The sequence below is a fragment of the Serinus canaria genome, chromosome 7, assembly GCF_022539315.1.
Source record: "Serinus canaria isolate serCan28SL12 chromosome 7, serCan2020, whole genome shotgun sequence".
Classification (NCBI taxonomy): Eukaryota; Metazoa; Chordata; class Aves; order Passeriformes; family Fringillidae; genus Serinus; species Serinus canaria.
The window spans coordinates 1132375-1153093 of record NC_066321.1 but is presented as its reverse complement, the minus strand read 5'-3'; the positions used below and the strand labels follow the sequence as shown (position 1 = coordinate 1153093).

The 20719-nt window shown below is 52.4% G+C and overlaps 1 protein-coding gene across 5 annotated transcripts in view; it reads left to right on the top strand.

The window, feature by feature from the left end:
* FMNL2 (formin like 2) overlaps positions 1-20719 on the top strand; it is a 110240-nt gene that overhangs the window by 63866 nt on the left and 25655 nt on the right. For all 5 annotated transcript variants that reach the window (XM_050977067.1, XM_050977069.1, XM_050977068.1 and 2 more), the window contains exons 3-6: positions 7352-7432; positions 10649-10725; positions 11830-11913; positions 13831-13983. In XM_050977067.1, the coding sequence (XP_050833024.1) occupies positions 7352-7432; positions 10649-10725; positions 11830-11913; positions 13831-13983 (395 nt within the window). The remainder of the gene's footprint in view (positions 1-7351; positions 7433-10648; positions 10726-11829; positions 11914-13830; positions 13984-20719) is intronic.

Sequence of the window (20719 nt, the reverse complement as noted above, 5' to 3'; positions counted from 1 at the left end):
GCAGGGTGTGCAGCAATCAGGATGTGGTGGATAAACAAGAATTGGGCATTTTGGGGGGGGATACAAAATGTGACAAAGTGAGATTTGAGTTTGGGAGCCAGCAGCAAGGTGCCATGAGGTTCAGCAGTGATGGCTAGTGAAAATAATTGATCCAGCACTGGGAAAGTGGGCTGTTCCCTTGGGATGGAAACTCAGCAGGAGCAGGGTGAGAGTTTGGCAGGAGGTCAGGGCCATTGGGATAAGGACATTTATGGGACACTTCTATTCAGCTGAACAGTGGTGGGCTGTCTGATAGAGTCATGGAATCTCAGACTGGTTTGGGTTGGAGGGACCTTAAATCCCATCCCATTCCACACTTTCCACCATCCCAGATTGCTCCAAATCCCAGTGTCCAACCTGGCCTGGAGCACTTCCAGGGATCCAGGGCAGCCACAGCTGCTCTGGTCACCCTGTGCCAGGGCCCCTCCAGCCCCACAGGGAAGGATTTTTTCCCAGTGCCCCATCTAACCCTGCCCTCTGGCAGTTTAAATTCACCTGAAAGCAAAGCTTGGTGAAGAATTGCTCTTTCCCCACGCCTTTGCTGAGCAGGGAATGTGAAGCTGGAGTGTTTAAAGACTCCCTTTGCTGAGACATGACAAACTGCAGGAGCTGCTGTGAGTGAGTGCAGCTTCCCATCCCTGGCAGTGTCCCAGGACAGGGCTGGTGGCACTCTGGGCCAGGGGGAGGTGTCCCTGCCATGGCAGGGGTGGCACTGGGTGGGCATTGGGGTCCCTCCCTCCCGGGGTTCCATGGTTTGTGCCAGGCTGTTCCCAGAGCCCCCTGCAGAGGTGGGAGCTCTGTGCTGAGTCCCTGCTGGCAGCGGCACAGGCAGGAGCTGTTTGATCCCAGCCTGGATGTGCAAATTCCCCCTGGGAGCTGATCCACCCTGTGCAGCTGCTGCTGATTCACGGCCCAGCCCGGGCTGAGGCAGCAGCCGGAGCAGATGGGGAGGAAATCTGCACTCTGGAGTAATCTCCTTGCACAACTCCCAGTCCACCCCCGGGCTGGGATCAGTCCCTTCCCTGGGATGGGCCCTTCCCATCCTTGGGAGCAGCACTGAGGAGCCAGCAGGGCCAGGGACCAAGTGCCACCTTTGCCCATGGGACACGCTGGGCAGGGGCACAGCCTGGGCTCTGGCACAGCTCCCTGGGGGTGCTGCCACCCCTCTGGCACAGCAGTGGGAGCAGGTGGCACCGAAAGCACCCACACGCAGCAGATGGGTGTGAAATGTTTATATATTCACAATAGAGAAATAGTGCCCTGGAATATCGAAATATATATAAAATATTAATGTTAATAATATTTATTATATATAACATGTAAGGATATAGTATATATTCACAATAGAGAAATAGTGCCCTGGAATATCGAAATATATATAAAATATTAATAGTAATAATATTTATTATATATAACATGTAAGGATATAGTATATATTCACAATAGAGAAATAGTGCCCTGGAATATTGAAATATATATAAAATATTAATGTTAATAATATTTATTATATATAATATGTAAAGATATAGTATATATTCACAATAGAGAAATATTGCCCTGGAATATCAAAATATATACAAAATATTAATATTAATAATATTGATTATATATTAGGGGTTAATCCCCAAAAAGGGTTCATCTCATCTTTGCAGAATGAGATGAACAAAAGTGGGGAACCGTTTTCATGGTGATGATGAAATAATGCTGATAACAGGAATAATAATCAGTACTAATCTGCTGGGAATTGGATTATTTGCATTGTTTGACCCATTGTAAGGGCTGCTGGGCTGGCTTGGAGGACTCATCCCATGGGGAATTTTCTCTTCCTTTGTTTATAAACCTTCCAAGTGCTCCTCAGAGCTTGCTCTGACCTCTCTGGGTAAGGAACAAGGAGGAGGAGAGGAGAGCCAGGACATCTGCTGTCCCCTCTGGAGAGGTCAGGGTGGCCACCTGGGGGTTGGGAGTGCTCCAGGCAGGGACAGGGATCCCATTTCCTGGCATGGAAATCTGGGAACTGGGATCCTCAGAGGTTTTTTTGGTGTCCTGGAGGCCCCAGTGCAGCTGGGTGCCAGCAGGGAAGGGTTGGGGACATCTGCAGGGTTCTTGGCCCTCTGATGGCACGTGGTGGTGGCAGGGGGTGTCACCAGAGCCTGGCCTTGGAGGTGTGGGAAAAAGGGATGGAGAGATCCATGGGAAAATCACAAGGTTTGCACCCAAAATCTCCTCCTGGGGTGTCTGTGGAGCCCTTCCTTGGGGGAGAAGCCCCAGGAGAAGGCAGGTGCTGGTGGTTGGAGGCTCTTGGGGGGGTGTTGGGGAGGGGGTCCTGGGCCAGCCCCAGCTCTGCTCCCAGGGGATCCCTGCCCCTGATGGAGAGGGGCTGAGGAGGAGCTGTGGGGTGCTGGGCCATTCTGTGTGACACATTCCTCAGTGCAGCCCAGATTTCTCCAAGGAAGGAGCCCTGGTGCTTCCATTGGCCCTTTCCCTACAGAGATCCAGGGGCTGTTTTGCCAAGATCCAGCCAAGGATTTTCCATCCCTTTGGACGCACTGCAGAAACCATTCACAGCTCTGGCTTGAGAGGCTTTGCCTAAAGAACGTGGTGTATTCCAGGGACTCTGCCCTGCTGGGGTGAACACAGGGGGGAAATCCCATGATTTCCTGAGTTCAGGAGAAGCTGGACTTTGGACACTGATGGCCGAGTCACCCTGGGAGAGGAGGCTCGGGGAGATCAGACAAGGGGGGTGGAGAGGTTGGAGATAAAGGCATGAGGAGTCCAGGCTGTGGGATTGGGGATTGGGAAGGGCTGGGCACCCCTGGGCTCGGGGGGAGCTGGCAGTGATCCTGGGGGAATGGATCACTGATCCCGGGGGAATGGATCACTGATCCTGGGGGAATGGATCCCTGATCCTGGGGGAATGGATCACTAATCCTGGGGGAATGGATCACTGATCCTGGGGGAATGGATCACTGATCCCAGGGGAATGGATCCCTAATCCTGGGGAATGGATCACTGATCCTGGGGGAATGGATCAGTAATCCTGGGGAATGGATCCCTAATCCTGGGGGAATGGATCAGTAATCCTGGGGAATGGATCACTGATCCTGGGGAATGGATCACTGATCCTGGGGGAATGGATCACTGATCCTGGGGGAATGGATCCCTGATCCTGGGGGAATGGATCCCTGATCCTGGGGGAATGGATCACTGATCCAGGGGGAATGGATCACTGATCCCAGGGGAATGGATCACTGATCCCGGGGGAATGGATCACTAATCCTGGGGGAATGGATCACTGATCCTGGGGGAATGGATCACTAATCCTGGGGGAATGGATCCCTAATCCTGGGGGAATGGATCCCTGATCCTGGGGGAATGGATCACTGATCCTGGGGAATGGATCCCTAATCCTGGGGGAATGGATCACTGATCCTGGGGAATGGATCCCTAATCCTGGGGGAATGGATCAGTAATCCTGGGGAATGGATCACTGATCCCAGGGGAATGGATCCCTAATCCTGGGGAATGGATCCCTAATCCTGGGGGAATGGATGGTTCTGCTCCTGATTAGTGCAGGGATGAGCAGCTGCTCTCACCCCGTTCCACCAGGACGCTTCCACAGTGACACGTTGTCCTGCTGGTGGGAATGGCTGGAGTGCTGGGATGGGACCGAGCCACCCTCTGGGTCTGTGGGAGATGGGGAATTCTGCACTGTGCTCAAGATGTGCTTGAGACACTGCTCCCCATCTCCTTGTCCATCTCCTTGTCCATCTCCGTCCCCACTGATCCCAGTCCCTGGGGTTTGTGCTCTCCCAGCACAGCCTGTGGGATTCTCATCCCAACTCGGGTGCTTCCCCAGCATCTCTGAATCCCAGGAATGAAACAGCTCAGAGAGAAGAGCGATAATAATGGGAATAACAGATGGGCTAGTGCAGGGAAATGCCCTGAATGGCTTTGGGAGCCAGGGGGGGTTGGAAAAGGCACAATTTCCTGGTTCCGGGATGAATGTGTTTTCCAGAGCTGGGTGACCAGGAGATGTGTCAGGTTCCTTGTGGGATCACGTGCAGGAGGAAGTGCAGAGCTCCAGCAGTTCCTCTTGGCTGCTGAAGCAAAGCCCCCCCAGCCCCCTTCCCTTCTGTGTCAGCTGGAGAAGAAAGTGCCAGTTCTGGGGGGAAGAGGCACAGGAGAGCTGCTCTGCTCCTGCTGTTCCCCTGAATTGTGGAATCATGGAATGGGCTGGGCTGAAAAGGACTTCAGAGCCATTCAGTCCCATCCTGCCATGGTGGCACACCTTCCCCTATCCCACGTTATTCCAGCCTGGCCTTGGGCACTGCCAGGGATCCAGGGGCAACCACAGCTTCTCTGGCAATCCCAGCCCAGGCAGGAATTCCCAATTCCCGATCTCCCATCCATCCCTGCCCCCTGGCAGTGGGAGCCATTCCCTGTGCCCTGTCCCTCCAGCCCTTGTCCCAAATCCCTCTCAGGATTTAATCCCACTGAATCCTCCCCAGTTATCCCCCAAAGGAAGGTGCTGGGCCCAGCGCTTCTCATTCCCTGTGCCCTTCCACGCTGCCTTCCAACCCCGCTGCTCAGGGATTTCCCAAGCCAGGAAGGACCTTTATCCTTGGGAATGAGGCTGGTTTGCTTGGTGGGTGGTGACAGAGGCAGCCCCTGCTGCTCCGTGCCCCCGTCCTTCCTGCAGGTAATGCTGCAGCTCACAGCAGGCACCTAGGGCAGATAAAAAGGGTTTCACCAGGATTTGGGAGCTTTGTTGTGTCTGAATGGCTCAGCCCAGGGAAGCCACCACGTCCCAGCCGTGATGTCACCCCCCAGCATTTGCTGAGCAAGGTTTGGCCGCTCCAATCCGGATTTTAGGCTTTTTTTTTTTTTTTTGTGTGCGTGTGGTAAAAGTGCCCGACCTCATCCCTCAGATGGTGTTAAATCCTGGGTTTGGAGCAGAGCTGGCCAAGGAGTGGGTGGGAATTGCCAGAAGTGGAGGGGAGGAGCTGACAGGAAAAAAAGCAGGGTTTTTAACTCTTTAATTCTGGTTTCTGAGGCGCAGCAGAGCCTTGGGAAGTGTGGGCTTTGGGATGCTCCCAGGGAGGGTCGTGAGAGCATCCCGGTGGATTCCAGGAAGATCAGCCTGCAGCCAGCTCCATCCCAAGCCCTGGGAGCTCCCAGTCAGATTTTTGGGAAGAGGGTGGCTGTGACCAGACATCCAGGGTGACTTGGAGGCCTCTCTGCACAGCCTGGCTCTCACAGCTTCCCAATCAGCCTCTAATATAAAACACTCGGAGCTGGATAAGCCCAGACAGGACTCATAGCCAGGAAAGGGCCATTTCAAAGGCTAATCCCTCCTAGCTTTCCAAACCAGCAAAAAAGAAACACTTGAGGGGGCTGTAAAAATGTTTCCAGGCCTAGGAGATGTTTACCAGCAGTAATTTTGGGTCACTCCTCAGGTAGGAGCCTTGCTGGTGTTTGCTGCTGATGGATAACGTCTGGAAAGTCCTTTAACCCAAATAATTCCACTCCACAAGGGTGAGCAGCATCTTTCTACACGAAGCTGCTGCAGAGATTATTACATAAATACATAATTGCAGCCAGGTCTGAAGAAAACAAACAAAACCATCCAGTAGCTGCCTCCCAGACTGTTAAATGTGCTCCTCGAGTCTCTTTAAACGTTTCATTTTGAGGATTCCAGGCAATTAAAGCTGGTGGCTGGGAAAAGCTCCTGTCACTTCAGCAGAGGGTGGATTACTTGGGAAGAGGAATTAATCCATAAGAGCAGAAGAGCTTCTCTGGGGGGTTGGGCTGAGTCCAGCTCAGTCAGCAGAAAGGGGGGAATAAATGGGAGGGGGAATAAATGGGAGAGTGTGGTTGGGATGGGACACTGCTGCCAGGAGAGCGTGGCAGGGGCTGGAATTGGGGGATCCTTAAGGGCTCTTCCACCCCAAACCACTCTGGGCTTCCAGGAAATCTCTGTGTGCCCCCTGGGAGCCACTGAGGCCAGCCTGGCTCCAAGGATCCCCGAGAGAGAGCCAGGAGGAATCCAGGATGGTGGACATGGAGCTGGAGCAGGGCAGACCCTGCTGGTGTCACTTGGTCCAGAGAAGAACCCTCAGGGAAGAACTTTGCATTTTCTGAGCTGTTTTTTAGATAAAATAGGAAATGCCAATTCCAGAGCCGTGTGGAGGTGCATGGAAAAAGAATCCAGTTGTAAAAGAGGAAAGCCATGAGCGCTCTGTGACTTCCAGAGCTCCCACCAGGGCTGGTGGAGCTCACAGAAGAGTTTTCCCTTCATTTTTTCCTGCTGGCCAGGATGGATTGCTTCTTTTCCAGCAAGCAGCAAGATAATAACAGGAAGAACTTGTGGTGTTCAGACAGTTCTGGTGACTGGGCAGCAGTGTCCTGTTCATTCTGGAATAAGCTCGGGATAATGCAGTCGGAATTGCATCCTGACCTAATAAAGGGAGCTTTCAGATAAAAGAGGAAATTTCAGGAGATTGGGATGAGATCTTTCCTCCAGGGAAAGGGGCAGAATAACTTAAAGTTCTTCCAAGATATGAGCAGGATCAGAGTGTTTGGGAATGCTGTGAGGAGGTTTGGACACGGCACACTGCCCGGGGAACAGCTCGTGTTTCACAGCAGCTCTGGTGGGATCAACTTCCAGCTGGACACTGGGAAAGCAGGGGGAAATCAGGGAGCTCTCAGAAAACAGAGCTTTGGTGTTTGTCACCAAATCTGGGATCTGGGGCTGAGGGGGGATTGATGGGAGATGGAGTGATCCCTGCAGGAGGAGTTGGGACCTTGAGGAATGGCTCCCAGTGCCAGAGGGCAGGGATGGATGGGAGATTGGGAACTGGGAATTCTGGCTGGGCTGGGATGCCCAGAGCAGCTGGGGCTGCCCCTGGATCCCTGGCAGTGCCCAAGGCCAGGCTGGACAGGGCTGGGAGCAGCCTGGGATAGGGGAAGGTTTTTTCCAAGTGATTAAAAAGGATTTTGTGTTGGTGCATGCAACTGCTCTCCTGACCCTTCTCCTTCCTCTCCACGCTCCTGCTGAGCAGAAACCCTGGAGCTTCAGATGGATGTGCAAGTAGAATTCACAATTCCCACTGAATGTTTAAGGTGTCTTTTTATACTGTTGATATAAATATCAAGATCCATTTAAATCTGTTTTAATTGCACGCATAGATGATCCACTTAGGAAGGGAATCTATTATGAATATATATTGTTTGATATGTATGTGGTGCACGTGTTTTCTGGGTAAGGTGAATACTGAAAAATGGCTGATGTTTATTCCTGCCTCTTTTCCAGGAAAGATTCCAAGTGAAGAATCCTCCACACACTTACATCCAGAAGCTGAAGGGGTATCTGGACCCAGCAGTGACCAGGAAGGTGAGGAGCATCCTGTTTCCTCCTGCCAGGATGGTCCTGGGGTCCAGGTTCCTTCCTGCCTTTGTGCAGATGCCATGGAAAGTTTCAGGGAGAAGCAGAGAGAAATTGGGAATTTGCTGCAGTTTTCCAGCTTGGGAAGGAGAGCAGATGTTGGGAGGCCAAGGACCATCTGACACGGAGCACAGCTGGTTTTAATAGTGTTGGCTTCATAAATAATCTGGCAGATTGTCTCTGAGCTGGGCTCTAGGCCTGGCTTTGGCTAAACCCCTCTCTGATGGCCCTTTGCTCACCCCTGGGAGGGACTGTCCCAGTTTTGAGTCCTTTGCTCCGGGAATTTGCCTGGCAGAGGCTCAGTGCAGCTGAGTGCGCTGTTTGTTCATGGTGGTCAGCTCCATCCATGGGGATCAACTCCCATCCATGGGGATCAACTCCCATCCATGGGGATCAACTCCATCCATGGGGATCATCTCTGTCCATACTGTCTGCTCCATCCATGCTGTCAGCTCCATCCATGGGGATCAACTCCCATCCATGGGGATCAACTCCATCCTTGGGGATCATCTCTGTCCATACTGTCTGCTCCATCCATGGTGACAGCTCCATCCATGGGGATCAGCTCCATCCATGGAGATCAGTTCCTTCTGTGGTGATCATCTCCATCCATGGTGACGTCTCCATCCGTGGTGATCAGCTCCAATCCATGGTGATATCTCCATCCACGGGGATCACCTCTGTCCATGCTGAGAGCTCCCATCTATGGGGATCAGCTCCCATCCATGGGGATCACCCCTGTCCATGCTGAGAGCTCCATCCATGGTGACATCTCCATCCATGGGGATCAACTCCCATCCATGGGGATCACCCCTATCCATGCTGAGAGCTCCATCCATGGCCATCCGTAGGCATCACCTCCCATCCACAGGGACCAGCTCCATCCATGGTGACAGCCACAAGAGCCTCTAAAGCCCACCCAGCAGTGCAGCAGAGCCCACAGGTCGTGCCCTGGCCTGGCTGTGCCCCTTGCCCAGCAGTCCCTGCCCTGTGGTGCCCCACGGTGATCCCAGGTGTGTTCCCTGTGGAGAGCACGGACCCTGCCCCGGCTGTTCCATGGCACAGGGAAGGTGTCCCTGGCTCCCCGTGCTCCCAGCCCATCCTGGGGCAGAGCAGACCCTGGGACAGCTGGCTGTTAACCGAGGCTGCTGGTTTGAGCCCGCTCAGGGACCCCAGCCTCGGGTTTGTTGTTGCTGAAATGACCCCAAGTTGTTCAAGAGTCTTTTTCCCAGCCCCAAGACTGAAGAAGTTGAGGTTCCTCAGCTCTGCTTCCCAAGGTTGTTTATTTTCTCTCATTCATTCCATTCTCTCTCTGCCCTGCTGAGCTCTGTCCAGCAGCTCGGGCTGTGGCACAGTCCCTGCCCTTGGGCTGGTGTTGGCTTTTATACTCAGAATTACCTGTGCTTTATTTACAACAACTTCCCAATCCCATCACCTGTGTCAGACAGTCTGTCTGTGCCCTAAACCAATCCAGCAGTGCCACCATCCCAGCAGGAGATGGAGAAGGACAGGACAGATTCCTCCCTCTTGCCTCCTGAACCCCCGTTCTAAATCCCCAAAATTCTACATTTTTACCCTGTGACAAATTCACTTCCATTCCACTCAAACCCTTGTGGTCTGTCACTCCTCACCCAGAGTTGGGAATTGTTTCCATGGGCTAAACCCGAGTCACAGGTGGCTGTGACCCCGTGCCAAGGTCTCTGAGCCCCTGCCAGGGTCTGGAGGGCTCCAGGGCAGCCAGAGGGATGAGCTGGGTTCTGACAGTGCTCTGGCTGGAGCCCCCAGCCAGGAGCAGGGAGCCATTCCCTAGGAAACCCTGAGGTTTCCCTGTGTGGATGTTTCCCAGCCCGGTGAACGGGGTCTTTGTGCTTTTCCTCCGGAGGGATTGGAGATTGTTCCGTGCTTGGCTTCGCTCCGTGGGCTCACACTGGAGCCTTTCTTACCCAGGGCTCCCGTGACAAAGGACAAACCCAAAGGGCCTAAAAATAACTGCCCTGGTTTCCTGCCTGTGCTTGGGTCACTGCAGATCACCCACAGCCTTTGTCAGCCCCTCTGACACGGGAAGGGATGGCAGAGCTCATCCCACTGGAGTTCAGGTTCCACAGGGATGGCAGAGCTCATCCCACTGGAGTTCAGGTTCCACAGGGATGGCAGAGCTCATCCCACTGGAGTTCAGGTTCCACAGGGATGGGATGGCAGAGCTCATCCCACTGGAGTTCAGGTTCCACAGGGATGGGATGGGAGAGCTCATCCCACTGGAGTTCAGGTTCCACAGGGATGGGATGGGAGAGCTCATCCCACTGGAGTTCAGGTTCCACAGGGATGGGATGGGAGAGCTCATCCCACTGGAGTTCAGGTTCCACAGGGATGGCAGAGCTCATCCCACCGGAGTTCAGGTTCCTCAGGGATGGCATGGGAGAGCTCATCCCACTGGAGTTCAGGTTCCACAGGGATGGGAGAGCTCATCCCACTGGAGTTCAGGTTTCACAGGGATGGGATGGGGGAGCTCATCCCACTGGAGTTCCTGCTGGAGTTTTCTCAGGGATAGGAGAGCTCATCCCACCAGAGTTCCTGCTCCACTGAGGTGCTGGCCCTGGTTTTGCTGCATGGCTCCACCTGGCCTCTCCCATCCAGGAATTCCTTCCCAAATCCTGCCTGAGCCTGCCCTGATCCCTCCTCACCCTCTTAGCTCTCCTTGGCCTTGCTCAGGAAGGAGAATGTGCCGAAACAGCTGCTCCAGAGGGACTTCTCCAGCTGTTCCAGCACCTTCCCATGGGCAGGGAGAAGAGGCTGCTCCAGTCCTGCTCCCGATGGGATTGAGGTGTCCCCTCTGGCTCTCTGCCACCTCCTTTTCCAAAGCACGGGGGCTCTGCAGCCTTCAGGAGAAAGTCTGGTGTTAAACCAAAGCTTGGCTTATGAGGAAATGTTTATTTATCTCCAGGGTTTCAATGTCCTTAATCCTGGGAGCTCCAGGATGCTCCTGGGAACAGAAGGGATCTCTCCACACTGTTTTTGTTGACTGCTGGGCTGTTGTTGCTGCATTCCCGGGGATTTAGAGGAGTTCTCAGTTTGCCCCATGTTCTCTTCATTCCCTCTGTGCTGGCTGAGATGTTGATGTGTTTTAATGGAGCCTAATTGTTATTTTTGCTGCTCCTCCCATTGCAGAAATTCAGGAGACGAGTCCAGGAGTCAACTCAGGTGCTCCGAGAACTGGAAATTTCCTTGAGGACAAACCACATTGGGTGAGAGTTTTTGATGCCTCTGCTTCCATTTAATTTTTATTTTGTATTATTTTCCTTTTTTATTATTTATATTTTTAATTAATTTTATTTAATATAGATTTAATGTATTATTTTATTTTTTATTATTTAATAATTAATTTTTGAACTCTGAAGGTGTCTGTCTGTGAGAATACACCCCTTTGCATGTCAGTGAGTGATGCCACTTGATTGCTAATTAAAGCCTGATGGGCTTAGTTAAGGGGAGCTGGGCATCTCAGGAGGATAATTCAGCTTTAATCCTTTTCCTGATGGATTCATCCACATTTTTCTGAGGGCTAAGGAAAGGTTGGAGTCAGCTCCTGCTCAGTCAGGGCACAGGGAGTGAAGCTGTGTCCAGAATAAATATATATAAATCTGTATATTAATAAATTTATGAAGCATAAATTTAAATAAATAAATAAATAAATAAATAATAAGTATAAAGAAATAAACAATAATTTTAAAAATGTATATTGATTTATTTAATTATTAATTTTTAATAATTTATTTAATTATAAATTTATGTATCACCCCCCCTCTGCCACTGCCAGGGGATTTGCTGCCCCACTTGGGGTTCAGAGAAGAGCAGGGGCTGTGCTGAGGTTCCTTTCCCCCTCACTTTGCCCCTCAATTGATGGATTTTCAGATTTTTCTTGGCATTTTCCAAGCTTTGGAACGTAACAGCCTTTCCTGAATTATTTTGCAAAACCCAGGGGCCGGAATTCACGGCCCCAGGTGAACACCTGTTAAAAAAAGAGGCAGAATTGCTGTTAAATGCCCAGCCAGGGGGTCCAGCAGAGATTCTTCTCCCGCTTTTACAGCCTGCTGGAAATCAGGATGAGACAAAAACTGAGCCAAGTCCCTGTGTGAGGAGCTGACCTTCACAGTGCTGCAAACCCCTCATTTCAGAGCGTTTGGAAAGGCTTCCAAAGGACTCTTTAAACTCCTCTAAATCATTCTGAAAACCCTTTTTTGGCCCAGAGTGGGACCCAGAGTGCTGCAGTGGCTCTGCCTCCGGTTTCTCTGAGAATTCCAGGGAATCCCAGAGGCCCAGGAGGGCTCCAATGTTTGGTGTCTGTCCCCCAGGTGGGTCAGGGAGTTCCTGAACGAGGAGAACAAAGGCCTGGATGTCCTGGTGGAGTACCTGTCCTTTGCCCAGTATGCAGTCACGTAAGTGAGACATTCCTGGGGGCTCCTGCCAGGAAACACCTGGGGTTTAGGGAATGTTCCTTCATTCCAAAGGGGTCAACCATTGAACAGGCTGCCCAGGGCAGTGGGGGGGGTCACAATCCCTGGAACTGTTCAAAAAGTGGGGAATGCTTGGTGGGCATGGAAGTGTTTGGTGGTGCTGGTCTTTTCCAGCCTCAGTAATTCCATGATTCTGTGGGCCTGAGAGCAGAGGAAATCTTGATGTGAGTCTGGAATTGTTTCATCACAGCAGACAAAAAAAAAACCCCAGAAAACCAAGAAAACCCAACCTGAATTTAAACCTCGGGATTGTTCATCTCTGTTCGTATTTTTCATCCTTGGTCTCTGAGCATGGTAGGGGTGGAGAAGCCATCCCACAGTGTGTGGAAGGATGCAGGGCTCCTTGAAAACAGGTTTGCAGTTGGTGTCTGGGCCCAGGGCTTTGTGTTCCTGCTGGGATCAAAGGGATTGCCAGCAGTGGCAGCCTGGGCAGCAGATGTGCTGCAGCACAGCTCAGCAGCAATTCCAGGGCATCCCGGAGCTGGGAGGACTGGAACCAGAGCTGGTTTCTGACAGCTGGGACGTTGGGATCAGGTTTGGTTGTTTGGATCATAAATCATGAGATGGGCTCTGAAAAACCAGTGGGGAGAATCAGCTCTGAGTGGAGATCTTCAGTTGAGACTTTGTTTTATGGTGGTGGTTTGGGCTGGGAGGGACCTCAGAGCCCATCCCTGCCATGGCCAGGGAGCCTTCCCAACCCCAGGGTGCTCCAAACCCCTCCAAGCTGCCCGGGGGTAGTTCCAGGCATGGGGAATCAATCCACATTGACTCAGGACATCGTAGCAGATTTTTTTTCTATAACAATGACAGAGAAGCCTTAGGTTAGAGATAATTTTGGAGCAGAAACTCGAGCTGGGGAGAGCCGATAATTTATTTTTAGCGAGGCTGCCATCAGATTTACGTCCGTCACTGCCCAGAAAAGAGATTTGTGGTGGGGCTGCAGGAAAATTTATGAGGGAAAATCCTATGGTTTCAAATGTTACCCACTGGAAAAAACCGTGCACAGCGAAAAGAAATGTTTGTACAAAGCCTTTCTTCCTAAATTTATACAAATGTGCGCAAGGAGCTCGCTGGGTTTTTCCCCTCTCGCGTGGGGAACATGAGTAATAACCTCAGGAGCTGGAAGGGGAACAAGCAATTCCTGCTTGGAGTAGCAGAACGATGGGCAAGGAGTCAGAAATCAGGGAATCTGGGATGATGGTGGTGATATTTGAATGTGCTGGGAGGTTTGTGGGGCCCAGCAGGGATGGAGGAAACCAAAGTGGTACTGGCAGAGCTGATTGACGGAGGTTCACTGGAGAGAGCTCCCAGAATTCCCAGCTTTTCCTTCCAGGCAGGGATATTCCTCAGCAAGCAGCCAGCGTTGGATTTGTTGTATGTTGAAGAAGGTGCTTGGATGTGTCCATGAGGGATCCAAAGCCCTGTGGATGTGGCACTGGTGGCCTTGGCAAGGCTGGGAATGGTTGGATTCCATGCTCTTGGAGGGCTTTCCCAGCCTGAATGTGGATTTTCCTTCCCCATGTGAAGCTCATCCTGTTTCCCTGCTCTTCTCCATGTCCCTCCAGCACCACAACTCTCCTTTCCCATCGTTATTCCACCTGCTGGGATCACAGAACCCTGGAACGGCTTGGGTGGGAAGGGACGTTCCTAGGGCTGGAATGTCCCTTCCCACCCAAATCCCACTTGGATTTGGTGATCCTGGAGATCTTTTCCTTTGCTTTTGTGCCTTTTGGCTTTGTCCAGTGGTTCTGTGATCCCAGCAAGGCCTGCGGCGGGAAGGAGAGCTCCGCGCGCGCCTCTCCCGCCTCACCCGGCCTTGGAATTTCCTCTTCCTCGCAGGTTCGACTTTGAGAGCCTGGAGAGCAGCGTGGAGAGCTCCATGGACAAGTCCAAGCCCTGGAGCCGCTCCATCGAGGACCTGCACAGGGGCAGCAACCTGCCCTCTCCCGTGGGGAGCAGCGTGTCCCGCTCCGGCCGGCACTCCACGCTCCGGTACGATCCCTGGGAGCTCTTCCCTCTGGGAGAGCCCTCCCTGCCCCCCGAGCCCGGGGCACGGCAAGGAATGGGGCTTTGAGGGGAAGGAGCCTCTCAGGGGCAGGAGTCACCTCCAAGGGCAGGGTGGGCTGAGGGTGCCTCTCCTTGTGCCGTTCCTCTTCTCCAGAATGTCCCTCAGCATTCCCATGGACCCAGCCAGGCTGGGGCTCCCACCCCGTGTCCTCTCTCCTCCAGCAGCACATTCCCTCCACGCTGCCATGAATTGGATTCATTGGATTCTTTGGAAAGGCCACTTCCCTCCCCCAAACCTGCTGTCACCCTCCCACCATTCCACGCCTGACTCTCTCTTTCCCAATATTCCTTTGTCTTTTAGTTTTAGTTATGGAAAAGGCAGGATCACTCCCCAGGATTGCTTGGCAGTCACCTCTCTTCCCTTCCTTGGGTGTCCCACTCCAGCACCCCCCTCAGCTCCCAGTGCTGATACCTCAGGATGCAGCTCAGAGTGCTGGATCCTTTGGGACTTGTTTTTTGTCTTTTATGGAGTTCTGCTCCCTAATCCTGTGAGCAATGCAGAGTCCAAACCTGGGACATTCCCAGCCTTTCCCTTCCAGCAGGGGTGGTGTTGCTGTGCCAGGCACTGACCTTGGCCCTGGGGTCGATGTTGGATGGCTCCAGACCTTGTACCTGGAAGATTTCATTCCCAGCCCTCAGGCAGTGCAGAGGAGGAGAGCTCTGGGGAAGAGACCCAGCTGTGGAGTGCAGCAGGATCACCTGGCCAGCTGATTTAGGGATTTTGTGGTGGTTTTGGTGTTCTTTGCTCCGGAATTGCTCTGCCAGGAGTGGCGGAGCCCGAGCTGGCAGGAGGTGCCGTATCCTTGGGAGGAGTGCTTGGGATTAGGAATGCCTAACTCAGGAATACCTCACATGTCTCTTACATTGTTTCTCTTCATTTCCTTCCCCCCTTTTTCTCACATCTCCCTTTATTCCTCATCTGTCTGAATCTCCTTTTCAACGTTTCCTCCCTTCCCTTTTCTGCTCGGACGCTCTTTCCCCATCCGTTCTCCCGCCCTTCCCACCTCTCCCACCTGCCCCATGCTCTCATCTCCTCTCCCACACCATCAGACTGGTTTCTCTGCCCGACCACCTTGAGCTCAAACGCTGCCACAGCTGCTTGGCAGCCGACTGCCTCTGGAGCAGCTTCCCCTTGCGCTCCGCCGATGGCGCTCCCGCCCGGAAAACCCCGTAAGTCCCACTGGGCTCTGTCCCCTCGGGGCATGCAGCCCCGGGGCCAGCCCTGCTGCCATGCCATGGAAAATGTGCTGGCCACACGGGCTGGGACAGCCCCAGCCCCAGGAGAAGGGACCCAGCTCAGCACGTGTGGCTGGCACATTGCAGTTCTCCCATCCGTAGAGCGGGATGTCCGCGGAGAGAGGGAAACAGCTGGCATGGAAGCACGAGCTGGCTTCTCCTTATCCTGGTGCAAATAGTTGTGTTTGATAGCTAAACTTAGAGCTTTTAGCCCTTGTCCCTCTCATTTCCCCTTTTTGTTCTAAATAGAGGCTTTACTCATGCCCAAAACCGCCACGGAAACGGGACCTGACAGAGTTTTCCAGCCAAAATTTTCCTCCTGCCTCCAGAGCCACCTTAGTGCTGGGGCAGCATTTTTGGAATGGGTTTTGGAGGGTTTTTTCCCTTAAATCCGTGTTTTAAAATTTGCTTTTTTAATATTCTTTTAAATGGGCATTTTTACAAAAGTGTATCTTTTAAAAACACCTGATTTTTGAAAGGTCTATTTTTAAAAGTGTATTTTTTCAATAGCTAGGGATTGTGTGTGTTAAAAAAATCCCTGAGAGCTAAAGGTAGGTGAGAGAATTTTAAGAAGGAAGTTTTTTTTTATTATTATTACTATAATTTTTGAATTGTAATTTTTATGATGATAATATTGTATAATATAAATACACAATACATGTAAATGCTGATGAACTGAAGGAGAATCTTCTCTTCGGAACAAGGCTGGTGCTCATCGGAGGAGGGGGTGCAGGGGGGGTTTTTTGGGCCAAACCAGGAGGTTCTGCCCCATCTCTGAGTGGTAAATGAGATTTTTTGGGATGTGTGGAAGCTGCTGGAATGGTGGAGACTGTGCAGTGGGAGGAAGGACCCCCAGAATCCCAGCCAGGTTTGGGTTGGAAGGGTTTGGACTCATCCCATTCCATGGGCAGGGACACCTCCCTCTCCCCAGGCTGTTCCCATCCTAGGGCTGAAAGGGCTGGAGGAGAAAGGAGAGGGCTGAGAAGATCTCACCAGGATAATGCAAAATTCAGGAGCTGCCCGGGGCAGGCAGAGCTCAGTCCGTGCTCCAGGACCTTCCCTCCCTAATTCCAGCCCCAGCTGCCTCCCTGCAGCTCCTCTCAGCAGAGCTGGAACTGCCAATTCCCTGCTCCCTGTTTCCCTGGCAACTGAGAGGGGTTTTTTCCTCGAGAGGAGGCGCAGGGATTTGGGAAACCGACACCAAAATGAGGGCAGGAGGATGAAAAAGGGGGAAGAACCTTGGGGGATTTCAGTGCTGCTTTTTTGGGAGAAGGAGCTTTACTGAGAGCCAGACTCTGCTGTCAGATAAATATTAATGCAGGCTTTGCAGTGTCCCAGCCCATTAGAAATTCCCTTTCTTCTGAGGAAAATAGGGGAGTTTTCCTTGGGTTGAACTGAGAAACTTCAGTTCTTCCTTGGAATCTGCCGGGTCTGTGAGGAGAGAATGATCCAGGCAGATCCAGAAATGGGCTTTGGTAATGGGCTTTAAATTTGACAGGGTTTGGGAGCTGCAGTCACTGGATTTGGGCTTTGCCAGTGACACTTTCACTGCTCAGGGGCCTGGGGGAGTCGTCCTTTTGTCAGACACTTCCTAATTTACCAGAACATCTTTGTGAGCAGCTCCAGCCGATCACAGAAACCCCAAACTGCTGGGATCAGCCAAAACCTCCCTTCTGAAGGGAATTTTTGCTGTCAGTGGATACAAACCCCACAGTTTCCAACCCACCACCAGCAAAATTGCAGGGATGGAACCCAAAACCCACCCAGCCCTGATGAGCTTCAGCTTCTCATCCCTGTGAGTCCCACCCTGGGAGCCAGGGGAGGACGGGATGTTTGTTAGCAGCTGAAAGGTGAAAATGATGGGGGAAATCAGCTGTGATTTGTGATAAACTGGGGCATTCCAAGTCTGCACCACTGGAGTGGACACGGCCTGGAATTCCAGGAGGGTTTGGGATCTCATTCCAACCTTCCTCCCACCGTCCCAGGCTGCTCCAGCCTGGCCTTGGGCACTGCCAGGGATCCAGGGGCAGCCCCAGCTGCTCTGGCAATCCCAGCCCAGCCAGGAATTCCCAGTTCCCAACCTCCCACCCATCCCTGCCCTCTGGCACTGGGAGCCATTCCCTGGCTCCTGTCCCTCCATCCTTGTCCCCAGTCCCTCTCCAGCTCTCCTGGAGCCCCTGCAGGCCCTGCCAGGGGCTCTGAGCTCTGCCTGGAGCCTTCCCTTCTCCAGGGGAACATTCCAGCTCTCCCAGCCTGGCTCCAGAGGGGCTCCAGCCCTGGAGCAGCTCAATGGCCCTAGAATATAAAAAGATTGTGGAATTACTCTTTAACAGAAACGTTTTTCTGTCAGATCTGGGTGAGAAGAGGAACCTCAGCCTCTCTATTCCAGCCCAGGATCAGCCCTGGCTTTGCTGGTTGTTGGTTTTCCCACGATGCTGATGAAATCCTGCTCTCTTCCTCATCCTCCTCATCCCAAATCTCTGGATCAGCTCCCTGTCCCCGTGTGCCACCCCCTGCAGACCCTGTCCCTCTGCAGGGGCTTCCACAGGCTCAGCTCTCCAGCTCCTGCTCCTTTGCAGGGGAAAGGTTTTGTCGTTCCCCTTCCAAGGAGGGGCCGTGGAAATGAAAGAGGAACCATCTGACTTTAATTAGCAGGATAAATATCCTGGGGGTGACATCATCTGGGACCTGCAGCAGACAGGAAATCAAACCCAACCAGTCCTCCAGCTGCTGGGCCAAGCCTTGGGGAGCCAGGAGTGAAGGAGAAGCAGGAGAAGCTCGGCCACCATCCACCCTTCCCTGGCTGGTGCAGCACCAGGGGAGGTGTCGGGGCTGCCCCACCTTGGGGAGCCAACAAAACCCTCAGGGAGCCTTGGCAGGGCTGCAGACCCAGGGAAAAACATCCTGAGCTGGAATTCCAGGGCCAGAGCCACGCTCTAGGGGGCCTGTACCCGAAATCCTGCTGGATGCTTGGTTCTGGAGGCTCTGGGAAGGAGCCACATCTGCTGAGGGGTTGGGTTTGGGGCTGGGGCAGAATTCCCTGTGTCCTGGGGGCTGGCTCAGCTCAGGAGCTCTCAGGGCATGATCCATGGCCAGGCCCCACCTGGACTGTGCCCGGTGCCCAGAGGAGGGGGCTGGGTGCCAGGCACTGGGACCAGGGGCAGGAAGTGACCCCAGGAAATTCCACCTGGGCAGCAGCAGAACTGCCCTGGGCACTGCCCAGCCCTGGACGGAGTCTCCTCCCTGGGGATGTTCCAGAATCATCTGGAATGAGCCCATCCTATCCCACCCTGCCATGCCAGGGACACTCCCACTGTCCCAGGCTGCTCCAGCCTGGCCTTGGGCACTGCCAGGGATCCAGGGGCAGCCCCAGCTGCTCTGGCAATCCCAGCCCAGCCAGGAATTCCCAGTTCCCAATCTCCCACCCATCCCTGCCCTCTGGCACTGGGAGCCATTCCCTGGCTCCTGTCCCTCCATCCCTGTCCCCAGTCCCTCTCCAGCTCTCCTGGAGCCCCTCCAGGCCCTGCCAGGGGCTCTGAGCTCTGCCTGGATCCTTCCTTTCTCCAGGAGAACATTCCCAGCTCTCCCAGTTAGGCCTGGAAAGCCCTCCAGGTGTGGAGAGGTTTGGGAGGGACATCTCAGCTTGGGAAGGTTCCACCCAAGTGCTTGGATCCAGGCACACCTGACCCAGTGCTGGACATGCTGGAGTGTCCTTGCTTCCCAATTCTGGTTTTCCGAGCACCTGGAAGTACCAAAATCTGGGTTTATGGTCATTTCTATTGTTTAAGGAGACTTCTCCCCATTTCTCAGAGCCAACAGAACTGGTGGGTGCCTCAGTTCTGAAATTTAGGCATTCACCAGGCACTGAGGAAATTATTTTTCTTCCAACAGGGGCATGATAAAAATCTCATTAATCTGATTTAAAATGTATGGAAAATAATTCTGCAGCCCTTCCTAATTTAAATCTGAGATGCACCAGGGTAGGAACCGTCTCTGTGGGACTAAAAATACTTCAATTTTTTTTTTTTTTTTGCTGTGTTTTTCACATGTGGTGGGGTGAATGTGTGGGATTGGCAGGTCTGGGGGTGCACATTGTCCAGGCAGTGCTGGAGCTGCTTCCACACTTCCCAGTTCAGATTCCCAGTTTGGGGTCACTCAGCTCCTGTTGTGACTGGGGAAGGGACAGCCCTGGCTGCCCCATTCCCACCAGGAGCATCCCAAATATCCAGGGCAGGAGCAGAGCTTGGGGCCAGCAGCCTCCTCCTGTGCTGCTCCCAAAATTCAGCTCCAGTGCTCCAACCCCTCCCGACTACAAACGGAATATAATATAAACTCCTTTAGAATAACACATTATTTTATAGCTTAGAATTTATTTTATAATTATTTTAATGAATATTCAATAGCAAATGTTTCATTTCTTATATTTCCATTATTTAATCTGCTTGTCACAAATACTTCATACATTAGTTCATATGGAGTGCTGATCCCAAACTGGGTCACGATTCCCAAAATCCTGCAGTGCCCTGAGCTGATGGATTCATTCATATTTATGGATGGGGGAAAAAAAAAAAGGAAGAACTCCTTTGACAGAATCCTGCCTTGGATTTGGGGATTCCTTTCATCTGGGCTGAGAAGGAAAAGCCCAGGGGAGGGATTGTGGGGAGCTGGGAATTGTGGGCAGGGGGGGCACAGGGAGCACCCAGCCCTGGTGTGGGACCTTGGGCTGTGCATGTAAAAGGGGGAATTTCCAGGGATGGGCCAGGAAGTGACAATGAGCCAGTGGGGTATTCCCTGTCCTTACCTTTTTTGTGGATTTAAACAGGGAATTTGCAGGGATGAGCCAGGAAGAAATATGAAAAACTGGTGTGGTGTTGTGTTCCCTCTTCCTGCTTTTATTGTGGACTTAAACCAGGAATTTCCAGGGATGGGCCAGGGAATCCCAATAAGCCAGTGTGGTATTCCCTGTTCCTGCTTTTATCATGGATTTAAACAGGGAATTTTCAGGGATGAGGCAGGGAATGACAAAGAGTGCTGTGGTATTCCCTGTCCTTGCCTTTCTTGTGGATTTAAACAGGGAATTTGCAGGGATGAGCCAGAGAATCACAAAAACTGGTCTGGCATTCCCTCTTCTTGCTTTTATCATGGATTTAAACCAGGAATTTTCAGGGATGAGGCAGGGAGTCACAATACACCAGTGTGGTATTCCCTGTTCCTGTTTTTCTGTGGATCTAAACAGGGAATTTTCAGGGATGAGCCGGGAAGAAGTGTGAAAAACTGGTGTGGTGTTGTTTTCCCTGTTCCTGCTTTTATTGTGGATTTAAACCAGGCATTTTCAGGGATGAGGCAGGGAGTCCCAATACACCAGTGAGGTATCCCTGTTCCTGCTTTTATCGTGGATTTAAGCAGGGAATTTTCAGGGAGTCCC